The 24639-nt window shown below is 35.3% G+C and overlaps 1 protein-coding gene across 2 annotated transcripts in view; it reads right to left on the reverse strand.

Moving 5' to 3' along the window:
* Positions 1–508: 508 nt before the first annotated feature.
* The window catches only part of LOC134753199 (BCL2/adenovirus E1B 19 kDa protein-interacting protein 3), a 62651-nt gene continuing 38520 nt past the window's right edge, over positions 509–24639 (reverse strand). For both annotated transcript variants that reach the window (XM_063689001.1, XM_063689002.1), the window contains exons 3-7: positions 21061–21142; positions 11171–11229; positions 9306–9408; positions 7598–7701; positions 509–6039 (exon numbers count right to left, since the gene is read on the reverse strand). In XM_063689001.1, the coding sequence (XP_063545071.1) occupies positions 5985–6039; positions 7598–7701; positions 9306–9408; positions 11171–11229; positions 21061–21142 (403 nt within the window). In that variant the 3' untranslated portion in view covers positions 509–5984. The remainder of the gene's footprint in view (positions 6040–7597; positions 7702–9305; positions 9409–11170; positions 11230–21060; positions 21143–24639) is intronic.

The raw sequence follows: 24639 nt of genomic DNA on the forward strand, positions 1-24639 counted from the left end.
GAATGCAATTAAGGCCGTTCCATCGGTTTGCCGCTGTCTCTGTCACATTTCGCAAGAAAGAACGGGAAAGATCATGCGCGCCAAGTGTCAATTTTGATCGAATTTTGTCGATTTTTATTTATTTTAAAAACGTTACCCTACAATATCGAAATTCGAAAGCTATGAAATTACTATTTAAGTTAAGATTGTTTTTTCTTCTTTTTTTGTTTATAGTATCACATAATAAATAACCGAGTAAAGTTGGATTAAAAGTCCGAGTTAGAGGTTACTTTGGGAATTAATTGTATCGAGCGAAGTGTCATAATTCGTGTATCGGAAGCTATGATATTAAAGATAATATAGTCAAGAACTACATATATTTTTTCCACGTCTACGAATATCAACGCCTCTTAGAAAAACAGGATCGTATAAGGAGATTTTTCGCCTTCTTGCTCAGGGAACCGCCTTAACAATTTTTTTTTTATCAAAAGGAAAAAAATATACGTTGCAAAAAAAGGAATAAAAATACTTGTATAAAAATGAATCCTTATATTTCTTAAGCACTTATCCTAGAGTACAAATGACACGAATGTGATACATGTAGTACAAATATAAATATTTACATGAAGTAGAAAAAAACAAAAATATAGCCCTACGGCATTTTTTTCGAATCTTGTTTTGAAATTTTTGAATATTGTGGCCCTTTTAAATTGTCAAACTAAAAATCAACATTTTCTTATAATTTTCAAGGAGATATGAAGCAAATATTGAAAAAAAAAAAATACTAAGAGATTACATGAAAAAAAAACAATAACGAAAACGAAACGAACGTTCGTTTCCATTTTCATTTTTTTATTACACATCTGTAAAATAAATAAAAAACCAAATAAAACAGTAAATTCACATGAAAAAAACGAAATATTTACGAGTAATAGTAAGGCCTATAATTAAACATAGAATGAGCCACAATATGCTAACAGATATGCCAAGATAGACTGCACCGATTTAAACAAAACAAAGTGAGGGAGTGTCATTACAACCGCCATATTTTCATAGAATTTTGACATTAACGATGACATTGCCACACTTTGTCATTGAAAATGCTATGCAGAGTTAACTTCGACAGACTACATATCACACATACTAAATTGGCAAATTTGATTTCCCCAATCCAGGAAAATTGGGTAATGTGATAATTATATATATATATGTATATTAATACAGCTTAGATCACTTGATATCTTTTTCTGTCAGCATAGTAAAAGTACTGCCGCGACTCAAGTCGCGCGTGATAATGATAACCATTTACTGTATTCATTTGAAAGTAGGATAATGGACCCGAGTATGTCCATAAACTACGTCCGGACCCGGGTATGTCCTTAAACTATGTCCAAAAGAGAGGTATGGGCACTGCGAATGACATCTCGCTTTGTGTGGTAGGGCACAGGACAGCGGATGTCATTCCAGATCTAGAGCAGAGCCCAACTGGGGAAGTACCTCCACCTTACAGAAAACCGCAGCCAAATAACACTAGACCCTACTAATAGTGTTGTGTTCCTGCCGGTGAGTAAGGTTGCCAGAGCTCGAGGGAGAGGAGTGTTAGGGTCGGCAACGCGCATGTAACTCCTCTGGAGTTGCAGGCGTACATAGGCTACGGAGGCTGCTTATTAACATCAGGAGGGCCGTAAGTTTGCCACCGACGTAGTATAAAAAAAAAAATTTGACGCGCGACAGTGCCGCTGTCACTTTTGCTAGCGATAGGATTCCATTTTCTGTCATAGTTATACAGTCAATAGCAGCTCAGCGGGTGGTTAAAATGCTCACACATCGGCGGTTATATAACGTTATATAACATTATATGATAGTTTATAAATTGTGTATACAGATGTAATAATGTGGTAAGTCCCACAATAAAAAGGGAAAATATATTAACATTTAAGTATTGAATAGTGTTATATTATGTTGTCCCTGTCACACAATGTTTTGTAACTGCGGTGTAGGGCACCATTAGATAATGTAAATACAGAGAAAATGGTCGCAATAGTACATTACGATACAAGTGCGAATTACCTGTTCGCACATGTATCGTACAACGTTATACAGCACATATGGCCCTTTAAGTTTTCGACATAGTTACGTTACGTGCTAATAATCGCACTAGTGCGGTAAAGTAGCACCATATGTACTGTAAAAAATATTTCGAATGTGATATGAAAGCTTAATTTACGCGTCCTGCTTTTGGACCAATTTTATACTCAAAAGTCCAGTTATATTAAAAAAGTTTTCTGTAGATTGGTAATATTTAAGAAGTTAAACAAACCATTATTTCGGTCGTAAAGTACCTAATTATATTGGAAATAGTTTAGTTTTTGGGAATTATGTATATAAAAACTTTAAAAAAGATGGGGATACTTAAGGATCTGAATCGCTTTAAAAACTGAAATTGTAGAACAAATTTTTTACTTAAAATTCTAAGCAATGATACTGGTTTTTAATAATTTTTCTAACCTTGCTATTCAAAACAAAATATTCAAATATATCTTCTTTCTTAAATACATCATTGATATGACTTAAGTCCAAATGATCTTACAATAAATGAAACATAACATGGCATTTTAACTTAAATGGGTGATATTTTAAAATATTACAAAAACAAAAAGTAAGATATCTTCCGTTATTTAAATTTAACTTAACAAAGTAGAGTCAGAAGCAGAAGTTGCTAAGCGGGCGAGATGTTCAAAATGATCTTGACGCGACTTTATTGTTAAGAGAATAAAAGCGTGTTAAGATAATTTTGAACACCTCGCCCGCTTAGCAACTTTAGCTGCTGACTGTTCAAGAATATCCCGAAAATACAAAAAAAAAATACTTTGCGTAGAAGTAAAAAAAATGAAATGCATAAAAGAACAGAACATAAAATAATTACGTAGCAATATTTTAAAATATCACAAGCCCACAATATAATTATACACTTATCAGACTAGGTACTGTACCGGCCAATAATATATCACCTCCATGTTTTTATGGTTGTCGCATATAGCTTTTAAGATGTTTTTTATTGTACGTTTTGTGATCCTCTAATTTTGTGTTTTATTGTTGTGTAACTTTCTATGTCTTTTAATCATTGTGTGTTTATGTTTTTATTTCTATATTTCGTGCATAGTTATAAATCAATCAATGTTTATTATTAAGAATCAATGTCCCACAATAAATATTACCTATTCCCTAACTTTGTAAAATAGCGTAAGCTGATTGGCCAATAAATGGAAACTGACTCTGCACAACTCACCCACGTGACACAGTGGGCGGGGCGCGGTCGCGCTCTCATATAAATATGACCGCCCAACCGAGCCTCGTCAGTCTTTCTACAACACTTCTACACTTAACAACTTATTAACCCTAAAATAAGTGTTCTTACTAACCCTCACACTACCCGGTAACATGGTGGTGGTATTTCTGAGGTAATTGGCAGCGGCAGCTTCACTTCGGCCAGCGCGTTCCAGTCTTCGGCGTACGAGCTTCGGGAAAAATAGTCTACGCTCAACAATGGTATAACTTTTTTTATATATATTTGTGAGTGACTTCCACCTCACTGCTTTAGGTAGTCTAGTAGTATTCCTTTGTACAAGCGATGAGAAAAATTGGTCTCATGTAATGGTTTTTACATAGTTTTTTTATGTATTGTTAACTTCATTTTTTTACTAAAGGTTTTTAGTAATATGCTGAGTAGGTATCCTATTGTAATTTACAGCATTTCATTGCAATATTCATCAATGACTAGTAAAATATGCAATTTACAAAATAACCTATATTGTTTACTCTATACAAGCTCATATAAAAACACTCAAAGGTGATATATTATTGGCCGGTACTGTAGTTAAAATCTTATGAGTCGAAAATTGATTCCAACATTTACGTATGTTTTAACTTTTCATCTAACACAAAACTATATATCTCTACTATATTTGAATGAGACAAAGTGATGTACAGTCGAGTTTACAAGCCATCGTCCCAAATAGTACTATGTGTAGGGCGGTAAACAAGATTTAACGAACGAGTGTGAATTTAAGGCCGAATCCGAAGGCGAGGGCTTTATTAACACCGAGTTCGTAATTCCTGTAATTCGTGGCTCATACAATGTTTTCATCACACGTGTGAGGAAAAAATGGGAAAAAAATAAAGCCTCTGTCTAATTTCGTACGTACATTACATCCCTAGGTCGAAATTTTGGATTTACGGACCGCTAAGCCTAGCAAGAGTGATGAAAAAATACATTACATCCCTTCGCCTACGTGTACCATACCATTTACTTATGAGCAAGTGTGATGAAAATATATTTTATGAATGTTTGTGGACTCGACCGTACAATGACAGAGTCAAAGTGCCACTATAAAGTCTTCATAGTAACGTCATATTATTAAACGTCTATTTAGTATAAAAAATTAAAACATAATGGAACCAGTATGAGCGAGAGTAAGAAAATACAAAAGTGGTCCTAATTCTAACAAATACAGTTTTTAAGAGCTTTTTGTTTTTTACTCATTTCACGTACACTCATGTCGATGTAGTGACGGCGGCCATTTTGAAAACTGGACTTCTATGTGACAAGCGTACAAAGACATCGTAATGCTATTTTGTTTTTTATTATTGTGTAAGAAGTATTGATTGTAGAAGTGGTGTTAAGTCTAAAAAATCGTGTCTCGAATATGACAGCTGACGTAGATGGCGTCGTACGAGTTCGTACGTTATGCGTTACCTCCTCTTGAAGTTTATTCTATTTAAAGTTTATTGCACAAAATATATACGACAATGTGCAAATGGCGGGCTTAATGCCAAATAGCATTTGCACCAGTCAACCATAGGGCCAAACAGAGATACATACAATTGGTGCAGAGAGAGAAATAAATTGAATGAATTAATAAAAGCAAACTATGCAAAGTTTCAAAAGTTTGTCAATTCAGTAAACACAAAACAACGCCATCTAGTTTTTCCGTCAAATTCTGGGCGCGATTTTGTCTTAGACTTTACAATAACTCTATGATCGTCCGAAAGTTAATAAGAGTCCGTCCAAGCTAACTTTGCACCGATTTGGACTGTCCACACAAACAACAACAACAAAGACATTGTCATTGCAAATGTCATGCAGAGTTAGCTTGGTCCGAACTCTCTGAAGCACATAATAACACCTAAACGCTGTCAAATCAGAAAATATCCAGTATGAGTATAAATAATTATACATTTATTATTAATATATGTAAAATATAATAGTGCAATCACTACATCACATATAACACTCATTATATAAAATACTCTACACACACCAACGAAAGGCAGCAACACACGACTTGGTTATACATTTGATTTTCTACCTTACTTCAATAATTATTAAGTCCATAATATGTGCCATTTTCAACCAAAAGGCAGTCAGTTAGTCAGTAAGGCGCTATTTCCATATAGCTTCAATTAGAATCAACCACAAATTGATAAGCTTGTAGATCAACAAGCGACAATGTGGTACCTTTTGGTTGAAAACGTCACATATTATAAGCATACTATTGGGTCGCGTTATAAATAAAACATCGACTCTATTTCGTTCAAATTAAAGTATAAAATCGAATGAATTATTTAAAACCACAAACTACAGTTTGTGGTGCGTTATAACGAAACAGTCATTTATTGTAAATGTGCATTGCGTCTCACTCTCTCACTAAGCAAAATGTGAGACGCAAATGCATATTGGACCAAGATATTAGAGATGGAATACCAACCTAAGACTATATTTTTAATTCAATCTATGAATATTATCCTGCACATACTTTTCCCATTAGAAATCAGCTCCATCCCGACGTATAAAAAACAAATTTACAGAGTATTTTCAACCGAATGTATACAAGATGTCAAGTTTTTTAGGATCAGATTTTACCGCGGATTTCGTAGATAATATACAGGGTGATGCACGATGGTATACAGGGTGTGCAGCCGCCTCGCCGGAGCCTCAGTCTTGTCTAGTTCAGCACGATCAGTCTGTGGGGCAGCATGCCGCGTTTGCTCAGCCAAACGCTGAAACAGACAAACATACAAGTCGTAGACAAATATATTCATAGTACAAGCTTTGCTTAATTTAGGGTTAAGTTGACCTGTGGTTGAAAATGGTAAAATCTCAGAGCATAGAATACTAAAGTTGTCGTCAATAGAACTTGCAAATGATGTAAAGAAATATGACAGATTTTGTTAGCGATTGACACATAACCTAACATTTTTACGTTTTTATTTTATTTTAAATATTAATAATTAATATTTAATTTTACTAAAAATTTATACAAATAAAATATTTAAGTATGTAGACTGTCGATAAGGTCATGGTTGTCCTTTTAAAGAGTGAGATTACGAAGTAATGAAGGTAAAATGGTTTGTTCGCTCGAACAAGCCTACTTATGTCACTCCCTGGAGTGAGGAAAGTGCGACTTTCCTCCAGGGATTGAAACAATGTAGCTTTTTAATTTAGTGAAGGCCATGAACTTCATACTTTTATTACTTTTTTTTATGGTACGGTCCGGTCCGGTCCGGTCCGGTCCAGTCCGGTCCGGTCCGGTCCGGTCCGGTCCGGTCCGGTCTCGTCTCGTATCGTATCGTACATATTATAATACTTTTTTTTCTGTTTATTCTGTGTAATTCGAAATACATTTTAACCTTTAATATGTTCTCACTACTGAGGTGAAAAATTATGTGTGCAACACGAGAGCAAAGTTATTTTACATCTCGTGTTTTTGAGTCCCTCGCTACGCTCAAGATTCTACCTTAGAATCGTTCGCTTTCTCAGGACTCAAAATAAACACTCGCAAGAAAAACCAACTTTCCTCTCTTGTTGCACAAATAAATATTGCAAGTTCTATTGACGACGACTTTAGAGAGAGAGCAAGCCGCCGGGGGCCGCGTCGCAGTTGTAAGCTCAATGAGCATACTATCAACTGTGTATTACGCAGTTGTAAGATCAATGAGCATTCTATCAACTGTGTATTACGCAGTTGTAAGATCAATGAGCATACTATCAACTGTGTATTACGCAGTTGTAAGATCAATGAGCATACTATCAACTGTGTATTACGCAGTTGTAAGATCAATGAGCATACTATCAACTGTATTACGCAGTTGTAAGATCAATGAGCATACTATCAACTGTGTATTCAAACTTCCAACTGAATCATCCATGTGATTCCGAGGTAGTGAGAAAGATGGCGCTGCCAATTAATACTGTTAGAAGTATTAGAACAAATAAATTATTTTCAGAAAATACTTATTTTCTTTTTTGGTTCGATTCCAGCCTGGGGCACTGGAGGCCTTGGTCACTTTTTCTTAGTATGCGACATTTATTTCAGTTTATAAGTTACATTATTGCAAAGTCAAGTGTTTACGTCGCAATGAATATTAGGGTACAAAGCAATAAACTCATGAACAGGCACCTGCTTGCATTCTATACGCGGTGTAATGTGTTGTATGTATGCTCACAGAGCCACTAGTTGCTGTCTCGACAGGTGGGGACAGGCGGAGGTTAATGTGTGTCGGGCCGGTGTGTGTGTGTGTAGTGTGTTGTGTGTAACATTGTGACGGAGGTGGTTACCCGATGCCGGCGCCCAGCAGCAGCGACACGAGGTTGGTGACGAGCACGGCCGCGATGGCGCCGCGGCTGAACAGGCAAGTGCGCCGCACCGACAGACAGTGGCTCTGGAAATATTAAGAATAAGAATAAGAATGATTTATTGCAGTATTGTGTATATTTGCAGATGGTAATCATGATACAATTTGTTTCAACAGTTACCCATTCCGGGTAAGCAATACTTAAGTAACTTATGAACTAAACTTAAAATAACATGCAAAGATAATTACATTCCAATTAATATTCAAAATATTCTTTCAAACTATAAAATGTTTTTTCTAGTAGCCAGTTTTTCAACCTTACCCTGAATCGGTTACCTTCAAGTGCCTTGATATCAGCTGGAAGGTTATTAAATACTCGAATAGCTGTTACAAAAGTGCTCTTTTTGTATATGGATGCGTTTGTTTTTGGTAGTACAATGTTAAATACACACACTATGTATATTTAACAAATGCTTAGTTAATTTTTAACAAGCAGAAACGTCTGCGATCGATGCTATTAAGCTTAGAATAAATTTAAAAGTGGAAAAATTACTGCCTTGGGTGAGACTTGAACTCCAGAGGCCGTGAGTTCAAGTCTCACCCAAGGCAGTAATTTTTCCACTTTTAAATAAATGCTTAGTTTTTTACAATATAAGAGGCAAATGAGCAGAAGAATCGCCAAACTACATGTTATTTCAGAACGTCGTTTTTAAAATGACAGCGCTTCGATTGTTATATAGGTACTTTTAAATACATTAACTGCTAAGGCCCGCTTGCTAATATTTCCCTATAACATCCCTCCCTCTCTTCTCTTCTTCTTCCTTGCCGCATCCGGCAATGGCGACCCCATTTACAATTAGCCTCATGCATGAAGTTTATATTTGAACGAAATATGTTTTATTCGGGTGTTTTTTACCGTTATATCATGTTACAAATGCATTTCCGTTTTTAAATTACCATTTAATTACTTAAAATTATAAATAAAAAGTACAAAAATTTGCCCGCGAAAAGCTAGTGAGCGAAACGCTCGAAACGCCACGTGACGTCACGCGTTCGACAGATTAGTGTCATTAGTAGCAAACGTCAGTTGGGCCGCCCAACGTGTGACGTCATCACGCTCTGTCGAATTCGCGCCAAAAATTATGAGCGTTTCAACCGCTCAAAAATTTTCAACATTTTAAATATTTTTTAATAAAATAATGTTAAGGTTTACAAAAGTATTTTTATCATTTCCGGTGTTCCAACGATATAAATTATGAATCCAAAAATAAAAATAAATTCATGCATGGAGCTAATTCCTATCCGGATAATGAAATGACCTAATGTGGCTCGCAAAACCAAACTTTGTCTTGATGCGGTCACAGGATGCGCAATGGAGTTGTCCAGTCGAGTTGCGGGTGTACGTGTAGGCCTTAGGTCGTGTCTTGCGGATGTGACGCTTAGCATCTAGGTCTTCCAGTCGCTGCTGCTCAAATTGGTCTACAATCCTATGAACACTAAAACGCCATTCCGAGATTTGTAATGTTCTCTTGTGGAAAGCGAAAGCAGATAAAGATATCCTCAAACGCAACCTCGTCGCTTGCGATATACCGACTGACTGCCGAGAGGACATTGCATTACAAAGAACATCCATCCACATACACGCTCTTCTACTCATGTGTATGTTAGTTTTTCTGTGAATGAATTCATACCTGTTGATTGGAGGGGACGCAGAGTTGCTGCTCGAGCACCTCGATAGAGGAGGTTGCGGAGGGCGGCCCGCGCGCCGACACCGGGTGCTTGAACCGCCAGTCCCTGCATCACAAACCCATATGTTACTAAAAGACTAAATAAATAAATATTTTTCTTAAAACAAAAAAACCGGCCAAGTGCGAGTCGGACTCGCCCACCGAGGGTTCGGAACTTTTTAGTATTTGTTGTTATAGCGGCGACAGAAATACATCATCAGTGAAAATTTCAACTGTCTAGCTATCACGGTTCATGAGATACAGCCTGGTGACAGACGGAGAGACGGGACAGACAGGCGGACAGCGAAGTCTTAGTAATAGGGTCCCGTTTTTACCCTTTAGGTACGGAACCCTAAAAAGACTAGCTACAATTGTGACTTAAAATACAAAGACTGGTAAAAAGGGAATAGAGAATACGCAAGATTCTTTGAAAGAATGTAAATCCATTTTGTTATAGTCCAATGCATATGTTATACCTATTTTGTACTATGAGACCTCTACGGCCGTGGAGAAATAGTTAATTGTCTTGTCATTGTCACTCATGTTAATGTCATTCAAATAAAATAACGTAAACAATTATATATTTTATTATTAATATAGATTATAGACAAGTGGGGGCAAGGCCCGAAAGGTTTGCAGAAAACCGCACCGTCCGGTCATTTACCGTCAGTCAGAGAGTTCAAGCAAGAGATTATACTTGGAACTGTCAATGTCATTCAAATAAAATAACGTAAACAATTAAATATATATTTTATTATTAATATTGATTATAGACAAGTGGGGGCAAGGCCCGAAAGGTTTGCAGAAAACCGCACCGTCCGGTCATTTACCGTCAGTCAGAGAGTTTAAGCAAGGGATTATACTTGGAACTGTCAATGTCATTCAAATAAAATAACGTAAACATTACATATGTTATTATTAATATAGATTATAGAATAATGAATACATAAAAGCACCTTATATTTTTATTTTATTTTCAAAAATGGGTGGAAATACAACTTAAAAAAACCGGCCAAGTGCGAGTCGGACTCGCCCACCGAGGGTTCCGTACTTTTTAGTAACGGCAACAGAAATACATCATCTGTGAAAATTTCAACTGTCTAGCTATCACGGTTCATGAGATACAGCCTGGCGACAGACGGACAGCGGAGTCGTAGTAATAGGGTCCCGTTTTTACCCTTTGGGTACGGAACCCTAACAATAATAACAAAAGTTCATTGTACGGCGCGCGCTAAATGTCACTCTTTAGGGCTGAGGCGGCAATGTTATACGACAATCCATTGCCGGCACGCTTTACTTAAGCGCGCACAACACGGTGGTTTGCAGTTTGATTATTACAAAAGTAATGTACTAAAGTAATGAGTAATGTAAAGTAATAAGTGATGACAACACATTTCCCTTAGCCTTTTTGGCACAGACATCAGCTGAGCCACCTCCCCTTTCAATTAGTTTGTAAGCATTATCGTGTACTTTTAAGTAAGTAAGTAAGTAATCATTTATTGTCAGATTGTGCATGTCAGTATACAGATGTTACAATAGTATCTTATAATAGTAAGTGTCACAATCAACCGGTTTAGGGTATACAATAGACTTATTCCTAAAATACAATAGTAATATATATATAATAGCTAGATAAATTACATTCCAAAGACAGAGTCAATTCAATATTAGTATAGTATAGTTATTATGTACCTATGTTACAACTTCTTGAATAAACGTCTTTTATTATTATTATTATTTCCACGGAAAATAAACTTATTAAAAGAAGAACTCTTTATATAGAACGAATAAAGAAAAGTAAGAATTAAAATAAGAATTAGGTTACTTACTTGGGTGGCATCTGGTCAGGCCGACTGCTCCACTCCCACACCCAGTCGTTGGAGTCATCCTGAAACGTTACATCGGCTGATTAGTTACATATGTCAAAGATAGATATAACTCCGTAATAGATGGATACAGTCTAAGGAAAAAACGTGCCTCGAAAATCAAGAAAATTTGATTCTCGTTCAGAGGGCGCTACTAGTTTTGACCAACTGTCGTATAGATGGCGTTGACGGTCTCGTTTGTTATTTAACAATTTTAACGCATATCAGTGACAGAACATGGGTCAAAATCATAAAAATAATTAATGCAAATAAAAAAATCATTTATCTATATTTAAATACATTTTATCGTATTTTTATAAATCTTCATTTTTAGTTTTAAAGTGTGTCGACAGATGGCAGTGAATTTACTGGGGTTACAAAATGTACTATGACAGTACCGCTCTAGTATAAGTTACTCTATGCATATGTATAGCGTGAAGAAATATGCACAAGGATTGCGTCTTTGTATGGTAAGATATCGGAATATTTTTTTTTTATTTGAATTGAATTGAAAATCTTTATTTCAGGTCTGTCGGCCCATATTTTGTTAGTTTACAGTTCTTAAAAATATATTAGTAAACACACATAAATTGTAAAATAAATTAATTAAAATTAAAAGTAATTTTAATTGAGAACACGCATAACACAGCATGTCATTGTAAAGATAAAAAGATAAAATTCATTCGTGACGATCACAAAACATATACGAACATGTACAGACAACAATAGCAGAAATAACAGGACACTAAGTGTGCATCGCGAACTGGACCACGCAATGTTTAATTTTTTTCGTACTGATATTGTTATCAGTACGCAGTCCACACTCCTCACAGCAACGGATAATGTGTTTCGAACTTTTAAGTCCCCGGCAAGCTCGGTTCTCCATACAAAACGTAGTTATTGTTATCAGTACGCATTCCACACTCCCCACAGCAACGGATAATGTGTTTCAAACTTTTAAGTCCCCGGCAAGCTCGGTTCTCCATACAAACGTAGTTATTGTTATCAGTACGCACTCCACACTCCCCACAGCAACGGATAATGTGTTTCGAACTTTTAAGTCCCCGGCAAGCTCGGTTCTCCATACAAAACGTAGTTATTGTTATCAGTACGCACTCCACACTCCCCACAGCAACGGATAATGTGTTTCGAACTTTTAAGTCCCCGGCAAGCTCGGTTCTCCATACAAAACGTAGTTATTGTTATCAGTACGCACTCCACACTCCCCACAGCAACGGATAATGTGTTTCGAACTTTTAAGTCCCCGGCAAGTTCGGTTCTCCATACAAACGTAGTTATTGTCATCAGTACGCACTCCACACTCCCCACAGCAACGGATAATGTGTTTCGAACTTTTAAGTCCCCGGCAAGCTCGGTTCTCCATACAAACGTAGTTATTGTCATCAGTACGCACTCCACACTCCCCACAGCAACGGATAATGTGTTTCGAACTTTTAAGTCCCCGGCAAGCTCGGTTCTCCATACAAAACGTAGTTATTGTTATCAGTACGCACTCCACACTCCTCACAGCAACGGATAATGTGTTTCGAACTTTTAAGTCCCCGGCAAGCTCGGTTCTCCATACAAAACGTAGTTATTGTTATCAGTACGCACTCCACACTCCCCACAGCAACGGATAATGTGTTTCGAACTTTTAAGTCCCCGGCAAGCTCGGTTCTCCATACAAACGTAGTTACGCTCTCATTGTAAAACGACTGCTCTGAAACTTTAATAAATAATTCGTAATGAAACATTTGATAGAATTGTATAATAACAGAAAGATGAATATGTAGAATTATATTAGTGTATAATCACATGAAATAATTACTAACAACACTATTAGCACGTATAGACCTGTACCGCTGGCTATATTTTGACCCCTAGGTTATAAAAATATTAAAGTCAATTCTGTTTTCGCTTATGAATACTTTGTTAAGATGTAAATCTTACATTTTGTTTTGTGTCATATATATAATTTGCTTTTTTAGTAATTTGTTAATTTGTGGTAATTATTTTTTATTTTGAATTATTTTGGAGAAAAAAATATTCGAGAGAAAACATGTAACTGTGTTGCATTTAGGATAGTGTTTTTAGTGTGAAAACATAGTTTGTGTGAATTACGTCCAATGCAATATGATACTATGTCATAATATTCTAAATGACACAAAAAAAATTTAAAGTTAAAAAAAAATACTTAGGTCGAATTTAATCGTTTAAATAGGTCCACTAAATGATTTTGTGTCTTATTAAGGCATAGCTTCATAAGATATTTGATGATTTTGTTGTAACAGGCTGTCACCGTTACAAAAGAATATTAAAGATATTAGAGTTTACATCTTATTAATTTGAAATGCAGGATAAATAAGATATATGAATTTGTGTCACTTGCATCCACTGCATAAACAAATATTACAAAAATATTATTTGCGTTCAAACGAAGCTCGCGGGCGGTCTGAATGGGCAACGGAGGCCGTGCAGGGTTGGGCCGCGGCGTGACCTTGCCGTACGCAACTCATGTTTACTTCGCCTGTGCGCCAAATTAACGCAACTTATTCAAAGAAGTTATACTACTACAAGCAAAGAATGCTTCGAATTATCTTTTACCTATTTAAAACTTATAGATATTGTACAATGTCGCCATTTTGCAAAAGAACTGTAAGTACATGTTTGATTTGCGAGCGAGCTGGCAACATTGCGCAGGGAAAGCTTAAAAATATCGCGTTTACGTGAACGCCACATACATTTGTGACAGTGATAGGGAAAAGGTACCACTAATGTAAAATTTGGTTATTAATACCGTGACTTTCTTTCATTCTTTGATAAAATTCTACTTTGATAAAAAAATAGCTATTTATGCAACAAGTGCGGAAATCATCTTTACTAATTGAAAACAAAAAACACTAGTGCGGAAAAGTACTACTTTCCGCATGATATGGCTCCGTAGGAAACGCACTTTTCGAGCACATGCATTGTAAAAAAAAAATGATAGGGCTGTTTCTCGTAAACCATGCGTCGTAGCGCAAAAATAATAAAATTTTCGTTCCCCTTAATGTAACCCTAAAGTAATATATGAATGAAACATACAATGAAAAAAAAAAATTTTTAAGGGCTGTATCTCCTAAACCGTGCATCGTAGCGCAAAAATAATCAAATTTTCGCTCCCCTTTCAGAAGCCCCTAATTAAGATTAAAAACGCAAAAAAGAAAAAAAGAGGAATAATCTTTATAGGGCTGTATCTCCTAAACCGTGCGTCATAGCGCAAAAATAATCAACGTTTCGGTCCCCTTTATGTAACCATTAATTTATATTTAAAAAAACGCAAAAAAAAACAGAAAAAAATCTTTATAGGGCTATATCTCCTAAACCGTTGTAGCGCAAAACTAATAAAATTTTCGTTCCACTCTATGGAACCCCAAAGTAATATACAAAAAACACAATAAAAAAAAACAAAAAAATCTTTATAGGGCTGCATCTCCTAAACCGTGCATCGTAGCGCAAAAAAAAAACAAATTTTCGTTCCCCTTTAAGAAACCCTTAATTAATGCTTAAAAAAAAATCAAAAAAAAAACAGGAAAGAAATCTTTATAGAGCCATATCTCCTAAACCGTGCGTGATAGCGCAAAAATAATAAAATTTTCGTTACCCTTCATGGAACCCCAAAGTAATATACAAAAAAAACAATGAAAAAAAAAAAACTTTATAGGGCTGTATCTCCTAAACCATGCGTCGTAGCGCAAAAATAATAAAAGTTTCGTTCCCCTTTATGAAGTCCCAAAGTAATATACATATAAAAAACACAATGAAAAAAAGAAAAAAAATAACAAAAATAACTTTATAGGGCTGTATCTCCTACACCGTGCATCGTAGCGAAAAAAATATCAATTTTTTCGTTCCCCTTTAAGAAACCCTTAATTAATACTTTAAAAAAAACTAAAAAAAAACAGGATTTTTTTTTATAGAGCTACTATATCTCCTAAACCGTGCGTGGTACCGCAAAAATAATAAAATTTTCGTTCCCCTTTATGCAACCCATAATTTATATTTAAAAAAAACGCAAAAAAATGAAAAAAAAATCTTTATAGGACTGTATCTCCTAAACCATGCGGCGTAGCGCAACAATAATAAAATTTTCGTTCCCCTTTATGAAGCCCCAAAGTAATATACAAAAAAAGCAATGAAGAAAAAGAAAAAAAATAACAAAAAAACTTTATAGGGCTGTATATCCTTAACCGTGCATCGTAGCGCAAAAATAATCAATATCCGTTCCCCTTTCAGAATGCCCTAATTAAGATTTAAAAACGCAAAAAAATAAAAAGAGGAAAAAAATCATTTTAGTGCTGTAACTCCTAAACCGTGCGTCGTAGCGCAAAAATAATAAAATGTTCGTTCCCTTTTATTAAATCGCAAAGTAATATACAAAAAACACAATGTCAAAAAAAGAAAAAAAAAGAATAAAACTTTAGGGATGTATCTCCTAAACCGTGCATGGTAGCGAAAAATAATCAATTTTTCGTTCCCCTTAAGAAGCCCTTAATTAAGATTTAAAACCGCAAAAAAGAGAAAGAAAAAATCTATATAGGGTTGTATCTCCTAAACCGTGCGTGATAGCGCAAAAATAATAAAATTTTCGTTACCCTTCATGGAACCCCAAAGTAATATACAAAAAAAAACAATGAAAAAAAAAAACTTTATAGGGCTGTATCTCCTAAACCATGCGTCGTAGCGCAAAAATAATAAAAGTTTCGTTCCCCTTTATGAAGCCCCAAAGTAATATACATATAAAAAACACAATGAAAAAAAGAAAAAAAATAACAAAAATAACTTTATAGGGCTGTATCTCCTACACCGTGCATCGTAGCGAAAAAAATATCAATTTTTTCGTTCCCCTTTAAGAAACCCTTAATTAATACTTAAAAAAAAAAACTAAAAAAAAACAGGATTTTTTTTTATAGAGCTACTATATCTCCTAAACCGTGCGTGGTACCGCAAAAATAATAAAATTTTCGTTCCCCTTTATGCAACCCATAATTTATATTTAAAAAAAAACGCAAAAAAATGAAAAAAAAATCTTTATAGGACTGTATCTCCTAAACCATGCGGCGTAGCGCAACAATAATAAAATTTTCGTTCCCCTTTATGAAGCCCCAAAGTAATATACAAAAAAAGCAATGAAGAAAAAGAAAAAAAATAACAAAAAAACTTTATAGGGCTGTATCTCCTTAACCGTGCATCGTAGCGCAAAAATAATCAATATCCGTTCCCCTTTCAGAATGCCCTAATTAAGATTTAAAAACGCAAAAAAAATAAAAAGAGGAAAAAAATCATTTTAGTGCTGTAACTCCTAAACCGTGCGTCGTAGCGCAAAAATAATAAAATGTTCGTTCCCTTTTATTAAATCGCAAAGTAATATACAAAAAACACAATGTCAAAAAAAGAAAAAAAAAGAAAAAAACTTTAGGGATGTATCTCCTAAACCGTGCATGGTAGCGAAAAATAATCAAATTTTCGTTCCCCTTAAGAAGCCCTTAATTAAGATTTAAAACCGCAAATAGAAAAAGAAAAATCTATATATGGTTGTATCTCCTAAACCGTGCGTCGTAGCGCAAAAATAATTAACTCTTCGGTCCCCTTTATGTAACCATTAATTTATACAAAAAAAAACGCAAAAAAAAACAGAAAAAAAATCTTTATAGGGCTGTATCTCCTAAACCCTGCGGCGTAGCGCACCAAAAATAAAATTTTCGTTCCCCTTTATGAAGCCCCAAAGTAATATACAAAAAAAGCAATGAAGAAAAAGAAAAAAAAAAAAAAAAATCTTTATAGGGCTGTATCTCCTTAACCGTGCATCGTAGCGCAAAAATAATCAATATCCGTTCCCCTTTAAGAATTAAGAGTAATTAAGATTTAAAAACGCAAAAAAAGAAAAAGAGGAAAAAAATCATTTTAGTGCTGTATCTCCTAAACCGTGCGTCGTAGCGCAAAAATAATAAAATGTTCGTTCCCTTTTATTAAATCGCAAAGTAATATACAAAAAACACAATGTCAAAAAAAGAAAAAAAACTTTAGGGATAAATCTCCTAAACCGTGCATGGTAGCGAAAAATAATCAAATTTTCGTTCCCATTAAGAAGCCCTTAACTAAGATTTAAAACCGCAAAAAAGAAAAAGAAAAAATCTATATAGGGTTGTATCTCCTAAACCGTGCGTCGTAGCGCAAAAATAATTAACTTTTCGGTCCCCTTTATGTAACCATTAATTTATACAAAAAAAAACGCAAAAAAAAAAAAAACAAAAAAAAACAGAAAAAAAATCTTTATAGGGCTGGATCTTCTAAATCATGCGTCGTAGCGCAAAAAAAATAAAATTTCGGTCCCCTTTATGAAACCCCAAAGTAATATACAAAAAACACAATGAAAAAAAAGAAAAAAAAAACAATAAAAAAAACTTTATAGGGCTGTACATCTCCTAAACCGTGCGTCGTAGTGCAAAAATAATCAACTTTTCGGTCCCCTTTATGTCACAACCATTAATTTATATTTAAAAAAAAACCGGCCAAGTGCGAGTCGGACTCGCGTTCCAAGGATTCCGTACATTACACAATTTAAGCAATGTATTTTTTATGTGAAATGTCTTTAAAAGACCCGTAGGGGTCGGATCAAAAACTAAGTAATTAAGTCCGACTCACGCTTGACTGCACATTTCGAATAGGCTTTCCGGTAATCTGTAGGTAAAGATCTATTTTGTGTATTTTTTTCAAAATTTTTGACCCAGTAGTTTCGGAGATAAAGGGAGTGGTCATTTTTTGCCTATTTTCTTAAATAACTTCTAAACTATTTATCTTAAAATTATAAAAAAAAATTTGAGATTCCCACAATATGCACTTTTATGTGATATGTAGCACGATATAGTTTGACAAACTTTATTTTTTAATTTTCTCATTTACCCCCAAAAGTGGCCCCCGTGTTTAAAAATAATTTGTTTACGTTACATGTCCATCTTTGGGTCACAAACTTACATACTTGTATCAAATTTCAACTTAATTGGTCCAGTAGCTTAGCTAGCCAAACTTAAAAAGTCTACTAAAAATCGAAACAAAAAAGTCGCTGATGTGACATTCTCAATCAAAAGGTAGGTACCACTTTGTCGTTTACCATAAAGACGATTTTTTTTTTTAATGAATTTATTCATATAATACAGTTACACAGTAACACATATACTATAAATGCGCCAAACTGGAGCAACCAGTTTGTTGGCGCGCCGCGCTCAATTCTTACTTAATTAAATGTTTACATTTGTGACTTATTCTATTGTTAGTAGAAGAGAAGGAAAAGAAAGCATGCATTTATTTATGTTAGAATAATTTTACATTTTATGTACGTATGTTGTTAATATATTTTAATACGCACATGTTAGGTTTGTACACTGATCTTATACATTTTTAGGTAAGTATGTTTCCAACATCTCGATTTTTAATTTTCTTTTAAACGCTGCTTTGGTAATATTTTCATTTACAGACAGAAATCGTATGTTGTTATAGATTCTAGGAGTTATATAATGTAGTGTTCTTTCCCCATAGTAATTACAACTTTGTGGTTCGAGATATTGTGGTCTTCTGTCCTCTCTTAATGACCTATTCTTTAGCTGTCTAGGTATTTTATGGTCGTTGCACCCATATTGGTCCACGGCCATAAGATAAGGTACCTTTTGATTAGGAACGTCACAAATGTTGGTCAGTATGAGGAGTGCAGCCTACAGTTTATTTTTAATTATATTTACATACCTACTCCCACACTACGGTAAGATTGGTAAGGTTGATAAGACAATGTAATTATGCCTCCGAATTGAAATAAATACACTGTATCTTGCGATACATTAACTAAGTGGCGAGACAGCTCATAATGCCATCTCTTTCACTCTTGGTTGGTCTTAACAAGGGTAAAGGAGATAGTATTAAGATATAGATATAGATAGATTATTTGCCGCCAGCTAATATTGCGGCAAGTATAATAAGCACCCCACCCGCGTAGGTACCCTTCCCCGCGCACGCCCTTCTTGCTCAATTGAGTTTTATTTTGCCAGATAGTAAAAAAACCGTGGATCAAAATGACCCAAATTATGAATAATGTCTCAATGTGGTATTATAATATTGTAGACGTAAACTTATTAATATGAATTTTTTTTTGTGGCAGATACAGGGTGTTAATTAGAAAAAAATTTTTTTTTAATAAAAGCGGTGGATGAATTTGACACAGATTTGTTTGAATAACATATAACAATGTTCTGTAAAGTACAACACTTCATTTACTGACTATAATATTTTTTTAGGCGTTTTAGGATCAATATTAGGTATTTATTAAATGCCATTATACCCGTGGATGAAAATGACACAAAATACGTGTGTATGTCGGAAGCCACTTTGCCTTTACAGGGAAACAAAGAATTTCGTCTCTAATATTTTTTTTACAGAATGCTGATTGAAAAAAGAAATACCTAAATTTCTACCTAAGCAAATACCTAGGATGACACAAAATATTATTTTTAGGTTTAGTATATGGTCTGGAAACTATATATAAAAAATAAGCAACATTAATATTCTTATAACCTCAGAAGTTATTGGTACAGGTCTAGTAAGGTTTATCTGTAAGTGCTGATATGTATAATAATAAACAAATAAACAAATAAACTTTGTACTTACAATGGGATAAGGTATATCTAGGTCTGTAATTAGTTAACCTTTTTGACGCCGTGTCAAACACAAAAGCTGTCACTCGGACGCCACGTCACCGAAATGTCAAAACTGAAATTGAACTTTATACAATCGTCTATGTTGTTCTGTGGTCTTTGACCGATTAATAGGTCTTTGGCGTTGGACCTGCGGTGCCGATATATCCGTCATTAACCATAGTAAAAAAAATAGAGAATTTAAGTTTCTCATACAAAACTTGTTTTTGCTCTATTTCGTTTGTTTTTTATACTAGAACTATATAAACTAGCCTTTGCTCCTCAACCAGCTTTTGCGCGGTCGTCAGAGACGCGATGGACAGGCACCGATGGAGGCAGATCGCAAGAACCAGGTGTGGAGCATCCACTGATGACCACGATCCTCAGTCATGAGGGAGCGACCACACAGAGAGATATACCTCATGCCATTGTATGTGCATAGTTTCATTACAATCCAACATGTATTTTAAAATGATAACCAAACTCTATTTTTCGGCCGAGCTTGCCGGGGACTCGATACGCTCGAACCACAAAAATCCCCTCTTGGGTTTCCCTAATACCAAGAAAATAAAGAAAGTAAATAAATCATCTAATCTAATTTAATCATCAATATTATGATATTGATGATTAAATTAGATTAGATGATTTATTTCATGAAAGACAATTACATTATAAGTTTGCATTAATGTCAAAAATATTAGAATTTCTATCATGATCGTCAAAATAAAAATGAAAATAACAACAATACTAATGATATAAAATTATAGCTCCAATAAGGATTGTCAACACAATTAGAATAAGAGTAAATATGTAAATACTTACAAATCCAAAATATAAATAAATTTACAATGTCAAAACTTACACTAAACAATAAAAACCCAACACACAAGAACAATAAAAATAGAACTGTATTCCCTGATCAATATGACCTCTGTCTCTTTAAAACAAGAGTGAATAGGCTGTTACTGAACCGGTGAGCTCCATCTTAGGCCCTGTCTTCACTTTCCATCAGGTGTGACTAGGGCCAATCGCCGATCAGTTTATAATAAAAAAAAAAAAAATAGAAACAAATAATGAAATTTGGCATATTGAAAGGTTTTGTCATGGGACAAAGGCTGGTGATTGTAAACTTACCCTCCAGCAATTGATGTAGACTCCTTTGAGCTCGTCTTCAGTGGACGGCTCCAGGTTGGGACTGTTCGGGGGCGACTTCGGGCTGGAACAAACATTACCTCGTTAATAATGACAATAGTATTTTATATAATCGTGGTATAATTGAGAGCTTTCAGTCGAATACAAAGAGGATATAATAAGTTATAAGATAGAGCGGTACTGTCATAGTAAATTTTGTCTGTCCGTCTGTCACCAGGCTGTATCTCATGAACCGTTATAGCTAGACAGTTGAAATTTTCAGAAATGATGTATTTCTGTTGCCGCTATAACAACAAATACTTAAAATAGAATTAAATATTTAAATAGGGCTCCCATACAACAAACGTGATTTTTTGTCGTTTTATGTGTAACGGTACGGAACCCTTCGTGCGCGAGTCCGACTCACACTTGGCCTGGTTTTTTTAATCAAGATATTGCATTGCACGCGTCGCGGTCGGCGGCGTTTGAAAGGTCTCTTTGTGCACTTGTAACATAATATAGATATTTTCTACCTAACCAATAGTAGATCTTATGTCTTTGTAATACGGTGTACGAATGGTCAATTTTTAGACACGACTATATATGTAAGTACTATATATTATATGTAGATGTCATTGTTTTGTGTTGCAATATCGGTAGCTTCCGCTTTACAAGGACATTATCCTGGACGACCGGTCTGGCCTAGTGGGTAGTGACCCTGCCTGTGAAGCCGATGGTCCTGGGTTCGAATCCCGGTAAGGGCATTTATTTGTGTGATGAGCACAGATATTTGTTCCTGAGTCTTGGGTGTTTTCTATGTATTTATGTATTTGTATATTATATATATCGTTGTCTAAGTACCCACAACACAAGCCTTCTTGAGCTTACTGTGGGACTTAGTCAATCTGTGTAAGAATGTCCTATATTTATTTATTTATTTATCCTTTGGGATCATACGTGACGTGCATATATTCTGTTTTGATTTATTATGCACATCACATATTCATATTCATATTCTTCCCTGCCAGGAGGGATCAAAATGGCACTTTTCTTCCCTGCTAGCAGGGATTAAAGTGCCACTTTTCAGTTCTAGGACACTATGCAAAAAAAGTGTCCTAGAACAGAAAAGTGGCACTTTAAATGAAAATTATTTCCAACTTGGGCGTTAACACTTGTATCCCTCACTACGCTCAGGATTCTCTTTTAGAATCCCTCACCCTTGTGACACAATCTACTATTGTTGTACAAGGAAGAGAGTGAGCCGAACGTCAGACGGTTAGAAAACACACAGCTATCAGATTATGTATATGGAAAACAAAGACATAACGGCAATTCGAATATACAATATAAAAATATACACATGTTTATAAACTTGCTGATCTTCGGTTTACAAAAAAAAACCGGCCAAGTGCGAGTCGGACTCGCGCACCGAGGGTTTCGTACTTTTTAGTATTTGTTCTTATAGCGGCAACAGAAATACATCATCCGTGAAAATTTCAACTGTCTAGCTATCACGGTTCATTAGATACAGCCTGGTGACAGACATACGGACAGACGGATAGACGGACAGCGGAGTCTTAGTAATAGGGTTCCGTTTTTACCCTTTGGGTACGGAACCCTAAAAACGAATAAAATTCCTAATGCATCGTATCGTATTGTTTCTAGGATTAGCTATTTCTTTAGTCTTGCCGTCATGTACATATTATCTTAGTTTGACTACCATTTCGTACGTATCTCTCTCAGTTACTTAAAGGTTAGCTGGAAGAGATCCCTTGAGGAGGGGGAGAGGACAAGTTCGCCTTTGTACACATTTACTATATTCTTTCTGTGTTGTGCAATAAAGTGTTTACTACTACTACTAAAATCCGCGTATACAATTTCCCCGACAAAAATACCAAGGCATCATCACTTACAAGCGTTATAAGAATCACACTAATTTAAAAGCCATTCATTTGAAACTCTACCGTCAGTCTTCGTACTAAAGTTCAATTTAGAATAAAAATAATCACAGACTTAAGTCCTTTTAGATTAGTAAGCTTTTTTAAACCATCGCACGTGATTTTAAGGTTGAATTTCGAATACACGTGTAGTTACTAAAGACGTTTTAGATATAAGCTATCCGACGCCGCAGTACACGGTTTTAGACTTTCACACATGGTTTTAAGGTTGTATTTCGATTGCCCATCTCGTTACTTAAGCCGTTTTAGAAGGGTGTAGTCGTAGTATGCGGATTTCTCTTTATTTACAAACACGCCACCGCCTCCACCGTCTGGTCTCCTGGTACTCGGGACCGGTCCAGCGGGTCTGGCATTCGTAAGATGTTTTGGTTTTGGTGTGGCAAACATTCTTTGTCAGAGCCAGGTACTATCGGAATGTATCAAATAATTGATCAAATTTAGGAAAATAGCATTGTTTGTTTGCAGCTCTTAATAATTAAGACACATTAATTAATGTGTCTTAATGAGCGTTGCGAGGGTTTCAAGGCACGAGGGTAAAACAAAGTAAACAAACTTTGCCTCCGAGTGAAACATAAAAATTTTACCACACCAACGCGAAGAAAATATACTATAAAACGAACGTAATAAAAAAATTATTATTTAAAATCATCATTTAAAAGTCAATTCTACCAGCTAACATAAGGAAACAACTTAAAATGGTATCTCCGTAATAGATGGATGGATACAGTCTAAGGAAAAAAACTTGCCTCGAAAATCCACGGAAATTTGATTCTCAAATAGATGGCGCCACTACCTTTGGCCTACTCTCGTATAGAGGGCGTTGACAGTTTCGTTTGTTATTTAACAATTTTAACGCATATCAGTGAAAGAAATGGGTCAAAATCATACAAAAATAATTAATGCAAATAAAAAAATCATTTATCCATATCTAAATACATTTTATCGTACTTTTATAAATCTACATTTTTAGTTTAAAAATGTACATACATTGTACATATAAACCTTCCTCTTGAATCACTTTATCTATTTATTAAAACCGCATCAAAATCCGTTGCGTACTTTCAAAGATCTACACATACATAGGGACAGACAGACAGCGGAAAGCGGCTTTGTTTTATATTATGTAAAACATACATATTATTATATGCTGTTAGCGCCACTAGCACCACATACTAACCCGGGGTTAACTGGTTAAACCTGGAGTTACCATGGTTACCAGGACAATTTGACTCTAGGTTAATGGTTTAAGGGATTAACCCCGGGTTATAGTGCAAGTGGCGCTTACTGTCACAAAGGCGGATTTTTATCATGAAAATTTGATAAGAACCAATGTCAGTAAAAGGCAATGGCCTTTTATCACAATTATCACAAATATAACAAAACAAACAAAGAGAAAGGCTAACAAAGAGAGTGTATAGTATAAGGGAGAAGTAGAAACGAGAGTTAGAAGGGGCAGACCTCGGCGGACTTTCTCTGATAAGATCGGGGAAATCCTGAAGAAAGGCCAGGTCAAGAGCACCCTAAACCGGCGAGCGTGTATGAGGAATGTTATGAAAGTGAAGGAAGCGAAAGAGGTATGTCAGGATCGTAGCAAGTGGAAATCCGTGGTCCCTGCCTACACCTC

The sequence above is a fragment of the Cydia strobilella genome, chromosome 26, assembly GCF_947568885.1.
Source record: "Cydia strobilella chromosome 26, ilCydStro3.1, whole genome shotgun sequence".
Classification (NCBI taxonomy): domain Eukaryota; kingdom Metazoa; phylum Arthropoda; class Insecta; order Lepidoptera; family Tortricidae; genus Cydia; species Cydia strobilella.